Source organism: Condylura cristata, unplaced genomic scaffold (genome assembly GCF_000260355.1).
Source record: "Condylura cristata isolate star-nosed mole 26May11 unplaced genomic scaffold, ConCri1.0 scaffold00007, whole genome shotgun sequence".
NCBI lineage: Eukaryota > Metazoa > Chordata > Mammalia > Eulipotyphla > Talpidae > Condylura > Condylura cristata.
The window spans coordinates 26,746,284-26,766,160 of NW_004567108.1; the positions used below are offsets into that span (position 1 = coordinate 26,746,284).

Sequence of the window (19,877 nt, forward strand, 5' to 3'; positions counted from 1 at the left end):
CCCCCCCCCGCCCCCCCCCCTCAGTTTCCTTTGCAAGATGCAGTAGTAACACTACAGAGACTTGTGGTTAGGAATGTCTCATTCTTTTCCTTAGCATCTATGTGACATTTCTGGGCGCTTTTCTATCAAGACTTTTAAGGAATGACACCTCACTTAGAGCGCATGTCAGGTTCTGTGCTTTTGAGAACTGCTGACTTCACCCCCTCCATCTATGGTCCCTGCTGCGTAAGAGCAATTCCCACCTGTAGGCTTAGAAAGCCATTTGAGAGCAATCTGCTTGTGTATCTCTGTCTTCCAGATGGATTCTGTTCTTGATATTGTCTCAGGAGAGAAACAGCTTGATAATGAGTATAAAAAATTGAGTATGTCTGAGCCTTACATTATGAGAGGTATCTTGTCTGGGTGAATGAAAGGCCTGAGGAAGATTAAAAAGGAGGTTGTTTCTCGTGGATGGTAAAGCATACACGCTTTGGTATGGAGTTCTGAGAGAAATTGATAAAATAAAATAGGGTTCCTTCGCTCCCAGCCACATTCAGGCATTTAAATAATTGAGCTAAATAAACACAGCAGCAATATTTGTATATGAATTTCTTTTTTCTTTTTGCTATATTTGTGTTGATTTTATTTTATCTTTAAAACACATTTGAAGTAAGACCACTAACCTCCAATTAAATAGCCTGTATGCACTAAGAAATAGAGATAAAAGCCAGGATTTGAGCCAAGGCACAATAGATCAAGTATACAGATCATATATAAATTCTGCCCAATAAATAGATTATGGTAATTTTCTGTAGGCTGTGGAAACCTCTCCTCTTTCCTTTCTGTCTTGAAACCATCTTAATTACTGATTTAATTTATTAAAATCTTCCTATAAGAATTAGAAAGATCCAGTTGCTATGGTGTAATAAGATAATGAAATATTTTACAAAAATCAGTTCAAGCTGGTAATGAAATATTTTACAAAGATCAGTTCAAGCTACAGGTGAGCTCTTGATACTTCAAATATATATACAGAAAACAAGACTTTATTTTACATTCCACCAAGAAAAAAGTCTGCATTAAATTTTAAATCTAAAGATTAAAAAAATGTGCTCAGATGGAATTCTTACACAACCTGACAATTAGATAAAATATAAATACATTTAACTTTAAATGTTTTTTAATTTCTGTATTTCTTGATAAAATTGATACTTTTTGGAGGTCTGTTTGCAACACAATGATGGATATTCAGACAGAATTCTGCAGTCAAAAAAATGTTTACATTAGTATTTATAACATACCTAAAGTGAAAAAATTACTTTTGATTTATTTACTTTTGCTTCTGTGCCAGCAGTAATAAACAATGGTGAAAGAATGACGGGAATTTTTTTTATCGATGAAGAGTTCAAGCAGGCCTGACTAGCATGTTTGAGGTCACATAATGGATGTGAGAAAGGCTGGGACCAGGTTTTCTAAATCCCAGTAGATGGTAGAATTATAGTATTTTGGAATCTGCAAACTGCTTGCAAACCGCCTGTGTGGTGCATTAAGCCTTTGGAGGTGTGAAAAGAAAGCTTGATATTTACTAAACGCTTTGAAGGTGATGATACTGTGTTAAATTAAAAGTTGTTTCTCATTAGGAGCTGGATTCCTTACCATCTCAAGTATTACATGATCTCTTCTCAAGAATATTAATTTCCTGTTTATTCTGTATGGTATTTCCTGCTAACTTGCTATTATCATAATCCAGATACCTGGAAGATACAAAATATATTAAAATTCATACACAGTTACATATATACTTGAACAGTATATATCCAAACAACATAAAGTCATCACTGTTTCAGTTAGTCCATAAGGATGCTGAAGTCATTAGTTTTTTGCATTTCATTTAATGAACTGATGATAATGTTCATGTTCAGCTATGTAATCTTTTATATGTACATTAATTTTTAAGATATTCCTGGATGTATAGTTTAAATAACAAATAGTTCATTTAATTTTTCACGGAGTATCATAAATCTGTACTGTATCACTAACCCAAACTGACTTGTAAATGAGGAACAAGGAAGACAAGGAGAGATCATGACCCAGTGCATCAACTAATGGAAAAACAGTTTGCTCCAGTAGTAGTGAAAATAATATCTTCTTCTGAGGAGATTATAATAAACCTAAAGTTGATATAGTACATTTTTCTTGAATGGGTACATGTTATTTATCTATTTTTCATAATATTAAAGCGATATAAAGTGTAGGCCTTTTGATCTCCATTATACATGTTTTAAAAAATTGTTTGAAGTCACCAAGATGTTAGAGCAGTTGTTTCAAGGAACTTAAGCCATTTGGAAGGTTTAAAAACAAAGGTAGATTCCAGAAAGGTAGTAGATTGAACTGGCACTCCTCCCTTCCCCCCCCCCCCAAAAAAAAAACCAACTGAAGGAAGGAATCATGCTGTATCATTTTAAGTATAAATCCACATTGAAGGCTGGACAATAAAAGTGGTTATTTAGTGGTAATGGTGAATCCAGAGCCAATCTCCCACTGCAGGGAGCCAACTCAAAAATGAACAGAAACTGATTCCTTAGTAGGGGGAAGAGAAGAAAACTAATATAGATAGAATTTGTTGAAAGTCATTTATGTAACTTTTAAACTTTAGAACCCTTTCCCATTGTAAATATTCCTCTTTCCTTCCCTTCCATTATGAATACCCCTCTCCCTTCCAGTTCGTTTATTCTCTGGAGAAAGTAACAAGGCTTTCTTGGTTGAGGGATGCCAAGTATTATTGAATACAGGAGTTCAGTATGGGAAATGGGAGGCATTCATACACACATACTGCATTTGAAATACCCAAGAAATTGTGTGGGTGTAAAAAATCACTCTAGTTACCCAGAGGATGAAAGCCAGATCATTACTTCCCTCCTACTTTCCAGGTAGAATATTTAAAAATCTTACATGGAAAACTTGGCCTACTCTAGAAGATTATGATACTGATGTCTAATTAGTTCTTGACTTGATCTTTACAGGGAAACCCGAGTCACTAGGCCACGTGCATGCACTTCAAGCACCTTTTATCTCCCACTCTTACATAGGCAACCACATAGGAAAAATCTGAGAAAAACTCTAACATGAGATCAAATATTAAATAACAAAATAACTTGAGAGGGGAAGACTATCATTAATGCCATCAGGAGGTATCAGTTGCTATTGCATTTATTGCTATTCATGAGACAATAGGATGCTTTAAAAATAACAACCACACACAGACACATTTAAAATTATCAGAAATTACTTAGAAGGCATGGAAGATAATGTTGAATAATATAAAAAAAGGACAGATAAGCAAAATGAAAATTAGGAGAAAAGCAGAGAACAAGTGTGGAAAATTGAACGCTGGCATAATAGGGGCACTGACAGATATAATTCATAAAAATATCCCACAATTGAAGGGTATAAATTCCCATAATGAAAGAACCCACAGAGTTCCTAGTATAAAGGATGAAAACATCCAGTTCAGGCACATTATTGTAAAACTGGGATCAAAAGTAATCTACAGACTTCCAAAATAAAAATAAATAAAATAAAAAGGGTAATTTGTGCAAATCAGAATGGCTTTGAAGCTAGAAAAAATACTTTTATGCCTTATTTTAATAAATGATTTCTAGTCTAGAATTCTGTACCCATTCAACTATCAATTAAGTTCTCAAAAAATTATATCCCACTACTGTCACTTTTACACGTCTTGTTAAAGTTCTTTTAAAAGGCCAGTTCAGCTGCTGAGGCTTTTGATGGTTAAAATGGCAGTCAAACCCCTGGTGAGGAGGTGTGTCAGTGAAGGAGTCTCCAACTCACCGCTGGGGGCTTCAGCCTGGACCTTGGTCTCTGCTTAGTTGCAACTATCTAGAATAGTAGAACAGGTGGCATCTCGCCACATGGCAGCCTGTGAATATAAATATTTATTTCTGTCATTACTTTTGAAAGGGTTTTATAGCTTTTATAGTACTGGTTTGACCTTTTGTTAGATTTAGTCAGTGCTTTAGCAAAATGGGATTGTTTTCTTAATTCTGTTTTCTTCTAATTTGATAATTTGAGTACAGGAGCACCACTGACTTTCTTTTTTCTTTTCCTTTTTTTTTTTTTTGTAATGCTGTCTTTAGAGTTTTCTGTATGTTGTTATTTTCAAATAGTGATAGCATTGCTGCTGCTTCCTGATTTGCATTGCTTTTTATAAATTTCTGTTGCCTGAGCTCTCTAGGTAGATTCCTAATACTACATGAAGTAGTAGTGGTGAAAGTATACATCCTTCTCTTGTAAAACTTCTTAGAGGAAAATCCTTCTTTATCATCATTGCATATAATATTTTAGCTGTGGGTTTGTCATTTATTGTCCGTGTTATGGTGAGGTATGTTTCCCCTGTCTTCATTATTTTGAGAGCCTTTGTCATAAATAGATGTTGAATCTTGTCAAATATTTTCCAGAATTTGATAGGGTCATGTGATTTTTATCTTTCCTTTGTTGATGGGGTGAACATCTATTTGCAGATGTTGAGCCATACTTGTATCTATGAAATGAAACTTGATCAGGCTATATGATCTCCTCAGTGTATTGTTAATTTCAGTTTGCTAAGATTTAATTGAGGATTTTTACATCTCTATTGATCAGAGATAATAGTTCTTTTTGTTATATCATTTGCTTTTTGCTGTCAGAGTAATGTTGGCCTCAAAATGTGTTTGGAAACATGCCCTCATCCTCAATTTCTTGAAGTGATAGAGAATAGGTATTTTGTCTGTGATGGTTTGATAAAGTTCACTATTGAAACCATAGGGTTGGGGTTTTTGTCTGGGGAGACTTTTGATTACTGTTTGAGCTTCCTCACCTGTCATTGGCATCATTCTGTTTCTTAATTCAGACTTAGAAAGTTGTATGCTTCTAAATAGTTGGGCATTTCTTTAGGTTATTCAATTTATTGACATAAAGATGTTCATAGTAGTCTCTTATGATCATCTGTATTTCTGTGATGCCTGTTGTGACTTCACTTTTGTTTCTGATTTGACTGATGGATAGTTTTCTCCCTTTTTTATGTTGTGAACCTAGCTAGAGGTTTGTCTATTTTATTTATTTTTGTAAAGAATCAACGTTTGGTTTTATTGATCTTTTTTACTTTATTTCTAATTTGTTTATTTCTATTCTAATTTTTATTATTTCTTCCCTTCTACTGACTTTTGGTTTTGTTTGCTCTTTTTGTTTTTTAATTCCTCAAGATGTCAGGTTAGATTATTTGAGGTTTTTTTGGCCCATATTTCTGTAAATTTCCCTTTTAATGTAAGATGAAGAGTGAGGAGAATCCCCAAGCCAGTAAGTGGTGCCCATAGTCTACTCAGTGGTAGAAGGTGGAACTTTATAAACTCTACCATCTGAGCAGGGGCTGATGGGAAACATGGGTGGAATCTTCAGTCTGTGCATTGTAGTGTACTTCATAAGGTCAGTGCTAGTTCCAAGGGATGGAGTAGGAAACTGCCATCAGACACTGTCTTTTTGTTTTTTTTTTTACTGGTGACAAGGCCTTTGGGGAACATTCCATATTCTCTGCACATGTTTTTACTCAATCAAAGATTAGATTAATGCACTAGATGGAATTTTTAGTACAATGGCGAATAAAAGCAGACATCCTAGCCTGTTCCTAACTTAGGAGGAAAGTATTTAAAATTTCTATTCATGAGAAATTAGCTTTAGGGTTTTCTGTAGATGCCCTTTTATCATGTTGAGGACCATCCCCATTATTTCTGGTTTGCTGAAGTTTTTTTTTTTTTAAATCATGAAAAAGTGTTGGATTTTGCCATATACACTTCTACATCTACTTAGATGAGCATATGACTTTTTTCCCTTATTATATGGTATGTGACATTAATTGATTTTTAGAAGTCAAGTCAAATAAGTTTGATCATTATCCTATTTAAAAAGTGCAATATTTAATTTGTCAAAATTTTGGTAAGGATGTTGAGACTGCATTCATTAAGAGTATTTTTTGGGCCTCTCTGGTGGCGCTAAGGGTAAGGAAGCAGCATTGCAAATAGCTGCAGCTGCTTCAGTGAGAGTTCGATCCCTGCCCCGCAGGTGATCGACATACGTGCTGTTGCCACACCACCTCTCCTGTCCCGCGAGCTGCTCCCCTCAGCAGTGTACTTTGTCAGTCTGCCTGCTCTGCTCCCAACTCTGTTTCTGGTGAAGCCTCTCACCATCCTGCATCTCTGGCTTGTACCCCATTTCTGTATGCATAAAAAAATGTTTTAAAAAAGTATTATTTTTATAGTTTTTGTCTTACACTGTCTTTGGTTCTTATAAGTATAAAATTGAATAAATTTTTTATTCAATAAAATCTTTATATGGGGTTGATATCCCATATCTTCAATTTTACCAGAAATGACTATGAAGTCATCTTTAAGCCCAGAATTTTCCTTGTGAGATTGAAATTATTAATCAATTTCTTTGCATTATAGTGTCTATTTAGGCTTTTTGTTTCTTCTTTAATCACTTTTGATTATGTATCTTTTTCTTTTGAAAAGAAATTTTTAGTTTCAATTGAGTTTGCTGGCTTAAGATTGTTCATAAGATTCACTTACACTTCTAATTTCTTTAGGCTCTATAATGATAACTCCTTTTACATTCCTGATTTTTGCAATTTATGTTTCCTTTTCTCTTGTACACCCACAAGTATTATCAGTATTATCTTTTCAAAGATCCAACTAAATATTCTTTTCTCTATTAATAATGGTATCATTTTAAAACTTTTTCTACTCTGATATGTATTATTTTTCCTTTATAAATTCTTCCCTAGTATTTCTTTCTTAATACTTATTTGTTATTCTTTTCCTAAACTATTATGATAGAAACTTTGGCTATTGTTTTTAAACATTTAATTCTTTATAAATAAGCATTCAAAGCAGTAAATTTCTAACCTCTGTATTAACTGTTTTCCTTAACTTTTGATGTTTTATTTTAATACTGAAAACATATTTTCTAATCTCTGTTGGGTTTTTTTCTTTGATTCATAAGCTCTAAAGAAGTGTGATGTTATTGGTATATCTTTGGATATGTCCCATGTTTATATTTGGATATGTCCTATATTTATTTTTGCTATTAATTTCTCATTTACTCAATTTCTGGTCAGAGAACATTTTTTTTGTATGATATTATATGTGTTATATTTATTGAGACTTTCTGTATTTGCCCAACTTTATACCCTTGTCAGTATTTTCTGTGCAACTGAAAAAATACGTACTTTGCTATTTTGGTTTAAAGTGTTTTACATATGTCAACTCAGGTCTTCTGTATCCTCGCTCATTTTCTATCTACTTTTTTTTTTTTTTTTTAAAGATTTATTTATTTGTTTATACAGAACTGGGGTACAGGCCAGAGGCTCAGGGGCAGTGAGAGGCTTCACCAGAGACAGAGTAGGGAGCAGAACAGGCAGATCGATGAAGTACACTGCTGAGCGGAGCAGCGGGCGGGTCAGGAGAGTTCTGCCACGCCATGTGGTCACCTCCGGGGCAGGCGGGAATCGAACTCATGCGGAAGTGTATTTAGCTTCTCAGTGCTGTGTTTTAACCCGCTGCGCCATCAAGGAGGGCCTCTATCTACTTTTATTATGAATTGCTTAGAGAGGAAGAGAGGAATATTTAAATATCAAAGCATAATTATTTAACTGTTTATTCTTATTTCAATTATATCAATTCGTGCTTCATGCATTCTTAATTTCTTCTAAATATATATATATTTATGAGTTTTATTTTTTAATGTGTAGATTGAATGTATATCTTCATTAAATATACTTGTTTTTTCTAATACTGTTCCCTGTGTAAAAATCTGTATTGTCTTACTAACATAGCCACTCTAGTTCCCTTATTATTTATGTTTTATGGTATAATTTTTTCAACTTGTTTATATCTTTGACTTAATAGTTCCTTTCTGGTAGATTACATAAATATCTCTTTTTTATCCAGTTTTACAATCACTTTGATTGGAGCACTTATCCCATTTATATTTTATGCCATAATTGATATAGTTGTATTTAGGTCTCCAGTTTATATTTACCTACACTTATTTTTGATTTATCCCTCCGTTACACATTTATTATCATCTTTTATGTTTAACAAATGCCAGTTATTATACCATTTTAATTCCTTTATTAGCTTTTAGCTGTATTTCTTTGATTTTTTACTTCTGTGTATGTATTTGCTCCAGTGGTAACAGTATAAATCTATAACATACAACAATTTACTTATGTTAGTACTGATTTAAGTCCAGTAAAATTCCAATTTTGTTTTTAGATTGCTCAATATCCTCCCCACTGTCAAGTGACTGGAAAAAGTCTGAGATTTACCCTACTTATACTTTAGCAAGTTAGCATGCCACAGGTTAATGGTTACTGACATATGACATGAGGTTTCAGAGTTGGAAATTAAGGACAGTTTATTACTCATAGTAAGAGCAGTAGTCAGACTACATAATTTTACTGATTCCTCAAGATTTAATTTCCATACCTAATAAAACAAGATGCAAAAATATAATGTTATTCACTAAAGTAGCATTAATAAACTGTATTAACAGGTACTGTGGATGTTCTGAAAAATAAAAGTTTTGTGGTCAAAATAAGTTTGAGAAATTATAGCAACCATTTCTTTATCATGTATGTATATCCACAATGCATGGCATATTAAAAACCAAGTACTGAAAATAAAGATGCTTAACTTATTTTAAAGCAATGCTTTCCAAAATTCTTTGACCACAGAATCTTCTTTTATGTATTATAACAACCTGCAGACATAGTGATCCACATTACTCACTTTGGCAAACACTGGCCTAGCAAACGATAAAGAAACATTTTTTTTCAAGATTTATTTATTTATGCATACAAGAACTGGGGTACAAGCCAGGTGAATGGGGCAGTGAGAGGATTCATCAGAGACAGAGTAGGGAGCAGAACAGACTGACTGGCTGAAATACACTGCTGAGGGGAGGCAGGTCAGGAGAGATCTGCCATTCCATGTGGGTCAGCTCCCTGGCTGGGGATCGAACTCAGTGCTGCACTGGTTGCAGATAGCTTCATAGTGCTGTGCTTTACCCACTGCGTCACTAGGGAGGGGCCAAAGCAACATATTTTTAAGTCATCATAAAGAAGTATGATTGACATAAGAGTACAGTGTCATCTGCCACAATCCCTTGAAACTGTTTAATGCTATGCTCTTACAGTCTCTAAATGATTAAAGTCAATTATACAACATGTTTATCTGTAAACTCTGTTTCCATTTGCAGGGGATGTGATCAATCTTGGGGACAGACAGCTCACTGTTATGCACATGCCTGGTCACTCGAGGGGCAGTATTTGCTTACATGACAAAGACCGAAAGATTCTCTTCAGTGGAGATGTTGTGTACGATGGATCACTGATTGACTGGCTTCCATACAGCAGGATAAGTGACTATGTTGGAACCTGTGAACGGCTGATAGAATTAGTGGACAGAGGTCTGGTTGAGAAGGTGCTTCCTGGCCACTTCAATACCTTTGGTGCTGAAAGGCTTTTTCGTTTGGCCTCTAACTATATATCAAAAGCTGGGATATGTCACAAAGTTTCTACTTTTGCCATGAGATCTCTTGCAAGTTTAGCCTTACGTGTAACAAATTCTAGGACCTCACCCTAATATGTGTACTGATAATCTATTTTGAGTAATTCTGTAAATTATAATCTAATTCATTTTGTGTTGTTTAAAATGAATAATAGTGAGGATCTCAAGAAGTGCTTTTGTATATTACAGAAAAAAGGAGAATGAATAAGCCAAAAAAGGAAGTCTTAGTTTAAATTATTTTCTTCCAAATAAAAGAACATTTAAATAAGCTTATTATTTGCCAAAGCTGTCATCTTGTAATATTTTCTCTAGAAATGACATAAAAGTATATAGAAAAGCAAGGAGGTTTTTTCTGTAAGAAAAGGACCTGTCCTAGCTTCCCATTTGTCTTATTTTATGTTCTAAGTGATCTTGAAAAACAGGTCTAAAATGTTTTATGTTCATATAATAAACTTGGTAGTTTTAGTATATTGTTGAGGGATATGTTTCTTGGGTTTGAAATACATTAGAACTCAGACATTTAGAATGAAAGCTAAAACATGCCATTATTATGGTACTGGACATCTTATGCTTCATTTTACTTATTTATCCTTAATGCTATTATAGTGTGCATTGTGTGTTGTGAAATTTTACTTACAAAAACAATGAATTTTGTTTTTTGCAAAGCTTTAAATATAGTTGCAAGAGTGCTTTAGTAAAAAGCTTATATATATATATAGTTGTTTGTTATTATGTAAGTGTAATATTTTTAATCATAAAAGTGAAATTCAAATATATGTAATCTAACTAAAAATTGTCAGATTTCTCAAAAGGACACTGTCAGGCAAATTTGAAAATATACACATTGAAAATAATTTTTTAATATATCCTATTTTAATATTAACAGCTATTATAAACAAAATTTTTCTTGTTAAATAGCAGCTTCAGTATATGTGTCATATTTTATAGTATCAGAACAACCATCGTGAACTACAACATTCTAACAAACTATTCTTTTACTAACATAACACGCAGAAAACTTTTCAAATTAAATGCAACGTGTGCATTAGATACTGACTTCAACTGAATTGCCTTTTTTTATCCTGATTCACAACACCTATTCCTGTTTAGTATTATTTGTCTTGGATGAAATGGTCCACATATGTAAAGTTCTCAGAAAGGTTATGCCACTATTCAGTAAAATGTTTTGATTTGGTGCTTTAATAATTTATTAAAACTCTTGGAATATTTCGTAACGATTTTTAAACAGTTTTTTCCCACTGCCTTTTTATTATTGACATATCTGAAGCCTAACTGAGCTAGCTTTGGAAATCATATTTTTATATTAAGAAAGTCCATCAGTTTTGATTTCTAAAAACTTATGAATCATTCCTTGCTACACCTACTCATGTTCAACTTACATACCCCACGTGCATAAGAATAATCACATACATACATGCACAGCATTGTGCTAAACACTGTGGAAGCTTAAAAAGTCTAAGTAGAGTATATATCTTAACCGGAAGTAGAAGGTAAACAAAAAATGAATAATATATGCAGGTTGATGTTAATACAAATTATACATGAGTGTCAGGGACATAAATGGAGGGTTGTAAAGTTTGGTTAGAGAAAGGTTTAGGAGTTTCTGAGTCAGATTTAGAAGGATGACTTACTATATGGTAAGGACAGAAAACAAAAAAAATTCAAAATAGAGATGGAAGCATTGCCTTCTAGAGTAGGTTATTTCTTGTGAAATTTAAATTTAGTTTTCAGAGAAATATGGGTTTGTGATTATGTATATAAAAATCATCCTAATGACAGACAAGTTATACTACCACATACTACCAGATGAACCATGACTTAAACTCAGTAAGGAAGACATGATTATTCCATTGTAGAATATCTTGGAGTTTCTTTGTGATAGTCATTTATGGTGGTAGGTCTGTTTTAACTGATAGTGCAACATCAAGAATATAGATTTGGTTCAGGGCAACTACAAAAAATCACTTAATGAGCCTTAAATATAGCCATTATTTTTATATCAGTAGCACAAACACACACACACACACACACACACAAAACCACACACACAAACAAAAAAACCAAAAGTCCTTAACCATTGACCATTTTATCATTCTTTAGTACTTTTCCTTTTTTTCTTCAAATCAGGGTATGGTAGGCACTAAGTTTTATGGAGAAATAGTTAAGCCTGATACAGAATTTCCTTATTTCTTAAGAGTGTGATTTGTCAAAGTACATTGGTTTGATTTTTAAACTCCTCATTTTTTTTCCTTCAGTTTTTCAACGTGTACCAAAACATAGGACTGTGATATATTGCTAGTGCTTCAATGGAAATAAATTGTGGAGAGGATCTAGCATTCATTCAATGTTCGTGCTATGCATTTTAAAATATGTATTATTTAACTTGATCCTGGCCCCAGTGCCAAGAAATAATTGACCAGCTTCATGCACCACAACTTTGGACGAAGCTGGTAATTGAACCCAGGTCTGTATGCCTCCCAAACTGTGCTCTTTCTCTTATATCTGCACAATAACAAAATTGGCAAAGTGTATTTTTTACTTTCCAAGATGCCACATGTGCCAAGAATAAGTCAAGGGATGTTAAAGCATAAAAGCATATTTTAGAAAAAGCTTTAAATATATATATTTTCACCCTGACAGTGACCCTTTGTTATAATTTATGGTTTGGGAAGTAATAGTATTAATTCAAATTAAAACTGTAAGACATTTAGAAATAGTTTATATTATTTATATTATTGATAACTTAATCTTTGGAAATTCATTTTCTTTATTTGGCATTGGTTTTTAATGGAGAAGTCTGTAACAAGTAATCCTTGTGTGTTTTCCTGATATAGTTAAATATGTGTAGATGTTCTTATATGGATAGTAAAATGAATGTGATATGCTCAAATTGTCCTCATAATTTTCAGATAAGTGTAAGTAAACATTTGTGTGATAAATATTAAAGTGGACATTTTATTTCAACCTATAGTTTGTATTTTTTTGAAAGAAAAACATTACTGAATATCTGAAAAACTTCTAAAAGAATTTTCCTAAAAACTGGAAACACAACGCATATTGCATTAAAATATACATTAGATAGAGAAAAATTATGAATCAAGTCTATAATCATCAATAATCTGAACAAAGCAAAAATGCCTAAAGAACAACATGAGTGACTTTCAAAGGGTGGGATCTTGAGCACCATAAAAAGAAAGGAATGGGGGGGCCCTCTCTGGTGGCCCAGTGGGTTAAGGTACACATCCAGCCACAACTGCTTCAGTGCTAGTTCAATTCCCGCCGGGGCGATCCCCGGAGCGATCCCCAGCCCTGGATACGATCCACATGGCATGGCAGACCTGTCCACTGCTCCCCTCAGCACTGTACTTCATCGATCTGCCTGTTCTGCTCCCCACTCTGTAGACCTCTGGCACTAGTGATCAGAGCATTAACACATATAGGTGTGTAGCATCAAAAGAACAGAAGCCCTTGCATTCAAAAGTAGCTTTGTCGGGTTCTCTCTGCTGGCACAATGGGTTAAAGCATCGAATTATGAAGCTCTCCAAAGCCACTGCAGCATTAGTTCAATTCCTCACCAGGAAGCTGTCCCACGTGGCACGGCAGACCTCTCCTGACCTGCTCACTGCTCCCTTCAGCAGTGTATTTCAGTATATCTGCCTGTTATGCTCCCCACTCTATCTGGTGATCCTCTCATCCGCCACACCTCTAAGTCAGTTCTGTACTCTTAGATAAATAAATCTTAAAAAAAAAAAAAAAAAGTAGCTTTGTCAGCTAAGCAATGCAACACTAGAGTATGCCTCTCTTGTCCATCCTTGCTACACTGGTAGCAACTTTGAATTGAGAAACACCCATTTATGTTCTTTGTTTAAAATCAAAGAAAAATGTCAGTTCAGTTAACATTTTCAAATTACATCATTTGTGCAAGAGATTAAGAACAAACACATGTTGACATAAATCGGGCTTCCCAAGTGCCACTTCATAATTGCTGGCACTAAAAAGACTTGTGGAATGCACTGCTAGGAATCTTAAGAAATCACGAAGGTGACTCAGTAGTAAAGCCAAGATCTTCTCATGCAGAGGGGTACAGGCCAACATTGTTCCAAGTTGTACAAACAATCTCAGCAGGTGTAATGCCCCACACAACTAGGACCTTAGTACATGGGGGTAGACCACCAGTATTTGAGCATACTGCATCTTCTTAAATTTGCAGAGAATACGAGTGCCTAGCATGAAATTGAAGTATTCTTTCTTCTCTGCTACCACTTGATTATTACCCATGTTTCTTGGCTATTTTTTGAAATTTGCACCGTCCTAGGAGAGAATCCACATTTGTTCTTGGCAGGAAGATGAAAGAGGAGTTCTTGTAGAATAATTCAATCCCAGCCATCTAGTTAGGAATTCTTCACAAATTTTTACTTCAGCTTCAATTCTACTCACTATGTTTCTGTAAGATGAATCTCCAAGCCGATGAGTGACTCTCATAGGGAACTCAATGATAGAAGGTTGAGTTTTCTAGAGTACCCACTCCAAACACCTATCCAAAGAATTAGTAAATTATATGGACAGTTTATTCATAGAAAAAAGAACAAAAGGTCAATAAGTATATAAAATTATGCTGAATTTAAGTGGCTTGAAATGAAATAAATATCTCGATGACTACAAATACTCTAATATTAATGTATTTTTCCTGATTCCTGGACCATTAGTGACTCAATTACTTTTGTTTCGTCTACCCATCATGTTTCATTTTGTCCCTAAAAACTCACCAAAACTCTATCTGGCTTGATATAGACTGTATCCCTACATTCTTATTTGTATATTCATTTATTTATTCCCATACTATTTGATTCAGAACAGTGTATTTTGTATATTTAAAATAAACCTTAAATTGAAATGAATTACAGAAGATATGTATACAAGCATAAAACAACACTATAAAAATATTATTCTAAATTTTTTTATTGGCAGAGACCTTATATCTATTTGTATCAACTATTTGGACAATTATGTTACAAGCAATTTAAGTTTCATTAGTATTTTGCTGTGAACTTACAATACCCTCAGAAGACATTAGTTCCATGTGTAAGGCTGGTAAAGAGACTCAGTAATTGTGGGCTTTACTGAAGGTGAGCTCAATGGACCTTTACATAGGGATCCCAGATTCCAAATCATTTGGTCCTTTCTTTGGGGAGTTAAATTGCTAAGAAAATAGGCTATAATTCTAGCTGACAGAATTCTTTGAGCTAGGTTGAAGGAATATGGAAATGTGAACTTTTAGTATGAGTCTTTGCTGAACCCATTTTAAGTGTTGAATTGCAGTTTAACATGATTTCTTCCAGAGATCCTGTTTTAACATCTGTATGCAGTAATATCCAGTCAGTAGCAGATCTTAGCTTTGTGTAGCCTGAACCTTTTGCAATTTGAGGGCATTGAGGAAAATTATTAAAAATGACATAGTTTATAATTAACAACAAACAACAAAATGACCATTTAAACACATTTTAAAAAGATTTATTTTATGACTACCAAAACTGGGGTGCAAGAGCAGAGGTGTGGGGATGAGAGTACTAACCAGAGAAAAAGTGAAGAAATAACTGCTTAGGGGACCAGCCGCAGAGACAGGAGAGGCCTGCTGCACCTTGTAGATTAGCTCCCTGCTCAGGAATAGAACTCATACCACCATGGCTGGGGATAGCTTGATAGTGCAGAGACTTTAACCTCTGTTCCACCAGGGAGGCCCCACATTTTTTCAGCCTTTCCCTACTTTGAAAGGGACCATGCAAATCATAAGCCCTGAAGCTAAAGATTACTTAACTTTAAAATAAATCGGAGCCCTCCCTGGTGGCACAACAGGTTAGGACGCTGTACTGCAAGCCAGGGATAGTTGCTGCTATCCCCTCCCTCCCACCCTGCCCTGAGGTGATCTACAAGGCACTGCAGACCTCTCCTGTCTCACTTGATGCTTCCCTCAGCAGTGCACTTTATCGATCTGCCTGTTCTCCTCCCTGCTCTGTCAGTGGTGAATCCTCTTACCCGCCCTGCACCTCTGCTCTGTATGCCAGTTCTGTAGACATAAACAAATAAATCTTAACATAAAATAAAATAAATCTAAATTAGATTCCAGTCTTTCCTGAGGTGGAAGAGAGAGAACTGTTTAGCAGATAATACTAGGGAGAGATTTGGCAGGCTACACAGGATTTAAATCAAAGGACGCTCTTCCTAGTTCCCAGAGTACAGAGTTTTAGCAATTTCTGAGGAGGAGTTTGTGTTGTAATAAGATTACTTCTTGGTTTTCGTCACTTCTGTTTTCAGATTTTCCTGTTTTCCAAGTAATTTTTCATTCATCTGTTAGCTTTCAGTGTCAAAAATACTGATGCTATTATCTCCTTTCTTGTTCAAGCTGTTCTTGAGAATTTATGTCATTAAAAACATGTTACTGTTACTTTACTGATTTTCAGAGAGGACAACAGATAAAAATATGTGATCAACATGCCAATCTTAATCCAAAACCAATGTGGCAAAACACACTCAAAAATTGCTCCCCGGTACACTCTATTGTCCTACTAGCATAGAATGAAATGTCCACTGACCTTTCATTCCATATTTCAAAACTGGTTAGGCTCTCCATGACTTAAACTTGCATTTCCCTGATTAGAGACTACTTAATTCTTAAGTACTTAAATTCTACCATATGTACTCTTTACTGCCATTCTATATCTTTATAGATCATTTAAAACAACAACAACAACAACCTTTTAAGTACTAATTTTGAGTTTCAGTGACAGAAACTTCTCAAGGCCAATGCATAAATAAGTTTCTAATTTTGAATTAGTTTCCTTTGAAGCTTGAAAATTAGAAAAATGTGCTAGTTATAACATTAATATTCCAGTGATGATAGAAAATGCAGGACATTCTTACACATCTCTTTTGTCAGTGAGGAGTTAATGAGTTTTGTCTTATGTGATCAAGGCTTTGATGAGAATAAGCCTCTGTCCTTCAAGTTAGGAAACCAGGTATTATTGATTTTGGACCTCATCTTATCATTTCTACTTTCCACTACAATGTTTTGACTGACAATTTATAATAGTTGATAGTGATGAAGATTCTATGGTATCAAGAAAAGATTAAATTATATTCAATAAGCTTTTAGAAATACAAGAATTCTATGACACAATTTGGAACTACTTGAATCCCTTCAAAAAGTACTTTTTGAAGCTGACAGAAGATTCATACAGCTATCCAGAAAATTAACACCCAGGATATTTTATTTCTGAAGGTATCCAGGTATCTGAACTCTCATCAAATCAATTACTGGCCTTTCCAGCACTGCATGAAATCCATTCACCATTATTAAGTAAAATCCTGTTGCTCTTTCTTCACCCTTGAGTATACCATGCTGAATAAAGCTTCTTTAAAACTGTGTACATTAGCTCAACACATATTGATTTCTGTAAATGACTGCTTATGTTTCTCAGGTAATCTAAGGTTCCTCCAAAGTGAATTACAAGTATATCATAAACTCTAAAGTTTAAGAAGAACTGCCCAAGACCTGCCTTTCAGCTTTAAAAAAGTCAATCCAGAGGTGTTGGGGGATGGATATTTTAGTATCTTTACATAGGAGAGAGAAATGAAAATTCTCAGCCTTGATTGTAGAAATAAATCATGCAGAATTTGAAAAATTCTACCCCAAACATGTGTTTGATATTCAAAGGTAATGAGGCAGTAAGTTGAGTAAGAAAGACTCAATTTGACTTTGACCTTTAGAGTCTTAATGATAAAAAGCACTTGAGAATCAGCTCTAAGAATCACCATGCAGACCACAACATATTCTTAGGTCACATTAATGAGTTTTTGCTAGTCTGCCAAAGCCAAGTTTCCTGCACCTGGCAGTGATGCAACGTGTAAACAAGGTATGTCAATTGTGTGATTACAAATAATAAATATATACTGAAATTAGTACCATCACAGAGAAGGTTTATTACAAGGATAAATTCTTACAGTTTCTTTGCTGTTCTGTGCTGTTCAATTTTTGCAACTACTTCTCCAATCACTCCTTTTACCCTTCAATGTTCTTGCCCTTCAATGTACTTTAAATGGCAGAAAGATTCTAGAAATTTTTCTTAGGCATTTATTGGGAGTGGAAGGCAAGACACATCACATTTAATTTTATAATTGTTGTTAAATAACTAGCATTAAAAAAATACTAGGATAATCCAGTTTTTTTTTTTCTTGAAAAATTAAAAATCTAGCACTTGGGGATCCGTGTTTCCATATAGCACCAATTGTTGGGCCCAAGTAGTAGGCTTTCTCTTTAAATGCATCATGTGCTTCCCAATTTGTCATGGCTTTCCTACTGAGAGTTGTATTAGAGTCATTTTGTTTCATTCATTTTACTGATCTGCTTTGCACTTGTAGGCGTTTGTTGTTTATTTCATGAAAAGTACTATATTTCCCTATTGCCCCCTCACACTCAAACTAATCTTTGAAGATATAGGGACATTTCCAGATTGGAGAATTTTTTTATGGCAACACATCAGTCCAAAAATAATGAGTCAGGCCAGAGTCAGTTCATTTGACTCTATGCCCACATGTGCTGACATCTACTTCTAGAGATCAGGGAACCCATAGTTTGCTGAATTTATTCCAAAAGGTCAGGGTCCCTGATTGCATCATTGGTCCTGATCACCATGTACACAGGAAGTCAAGTGCAAAAACAGCCTCCTTGTGGCTTTCCTTAAAATTACAGCAAATGAAATAAGGTTCTCAATTACATCACTCATCTCAATTATTTTTCAAAAGATACTATATGAAATACTGTCCACCACTTGGAAATGGGATAAAGACATTACAGTTTAGCAGACTTTCTGCAGATTACTTTTTTCATGTATGGATGTACATCTTTGTTTAAAATTATATTGAGGAGGATATTTAACATCTCAATACACGAGAAACTAATGTGTGCAAATAGAGATGCAAATAGTTCTTATACAGAACGATGTAAATTGATTAATTTTGTCTGGTAGATATAAGTATTGTTTCATCCTTGTCTTTTTTTTTTTTTTTTTAAGATTTATTTATTTGTGCATACAGAACTGGGGTACAGGCCAGAGGCTCAGGAGCAGCGAGAGGCTTCACCACAGACAGAGTGGGGAGCAGAACAGGCAGATCTAAGAAGTACACTGCTGAGGGGAGCAGCGGGCGGGCCAGGAGAGGTCTGCCACGCCATGTGGTCACCTCCGGGGCAGGCGGGAGTCGAACTCATGTGGAAGTGGCCTTAGTTTCTCAGTGCCTTGCCTCAACCCGCTGCGCCACCAGGGAGGGCCTGTTTCATCCTTGTCTTAATGTATGGAGACTTTTCACAGTCCAAAAACTCCTGGAAGCTTGGATGTTCCACAGTGAAGCCAGCCTTCCTTTCTACCTGAGACCCGGTCACCTGACTGGATCACATTTATATTTACTGCAATTCATACACAATAAAGTATTCTTTAACTGGATTGGATATAATCCTTTATATCCTTTTTTCTTAAGAACTGAGGAATAGCAATTTGGTAGCTGCGACTGGAAATTTTAAAAATATGGTACTTGAGTGTTTTTTTTAGAGATTTGTCTAATGACTTTACAAAGAAACAAAAATATCGCCATCTAGTGGGTCAAATGAAGAAATTCAGTAAAACAATTTCTCGTGGAGTTTCTCATTAATACTTCAAGACATCTTAAATGCAAAAATAATTTACTTTTAGAAATTACTATTAATGCATATTTTCACATTAAGTTTTCAGGCATGGCTATTCTGTTCAGGTTTTTTCCCTGTTGAACTCAGCAGGACATGATTTTTTCACAGTTGAAGAAAATAGTAATAAAAGATGTTTCATAAAATAAATTATTAGATATTAAACAACCTAAACCAAATGATCAAATCAAACTTAATGTTCAAGTTAATAGCCCAGGTAATATAGTAAAAAGTAACTGCAAAATCAATGGTTATATATTAAGTATTGTTATAACAGTGTTTGCTAAAGAGTGGACTAAAGATAGGACCTTATGTCAGTAACTTAATTTTTATAAAATATCTGTATAGCAGTAAAGTTGGCAGCAAAAAAATCAAATGAAGTATTTTGTTACTGACTTCACTTATAAAATAAGAAATGTATTTTTAAAAAATCATCCATCCGGCCCTCCCTGGTGGCGCAGCGGGTTAAAGCACTGCACTGAGAAGCTAAAGCCACTTCCGCATGAGTTCGATTCCCGCCTGCCCCG

General features: G+C 34.7%; 1 protein-coding gene and 1 pseudogene across 1 annotated transcript in view; one reads left to right on the forward strand and one right to left on the reverse strand.

The window, feature by feature from the left end:
* The window catches only part of MBLAC2 (metallo-beta-lactamase domain containing 2), a 13,717-nt gene extending 1,135 nt beyond the window's left edge, over positions 1–12,582 (forward strand). The window contains exon 2 of the mRNA XM_004678142.2: positions 9,289–12,582. Within this exon, the coding sequence (XP_004678199.1) occupies positions 9,289–9,674 (386 nt within the window). The 3' untranslated portion in view covers positions 9,675–12,582. The remainder of the gene's footprint in view (positions 1–9,288) is intronic.
* Positions 12,583–13,532: 950 nt separating this feature from the next.
* LOC101623020 lies at positions 13,533–14,102 on the reverse strand (annotated as a pseudogene).
* Between the last annotated feature and the right edge of the window lie 5,775 nt (positions 14,103–19,877).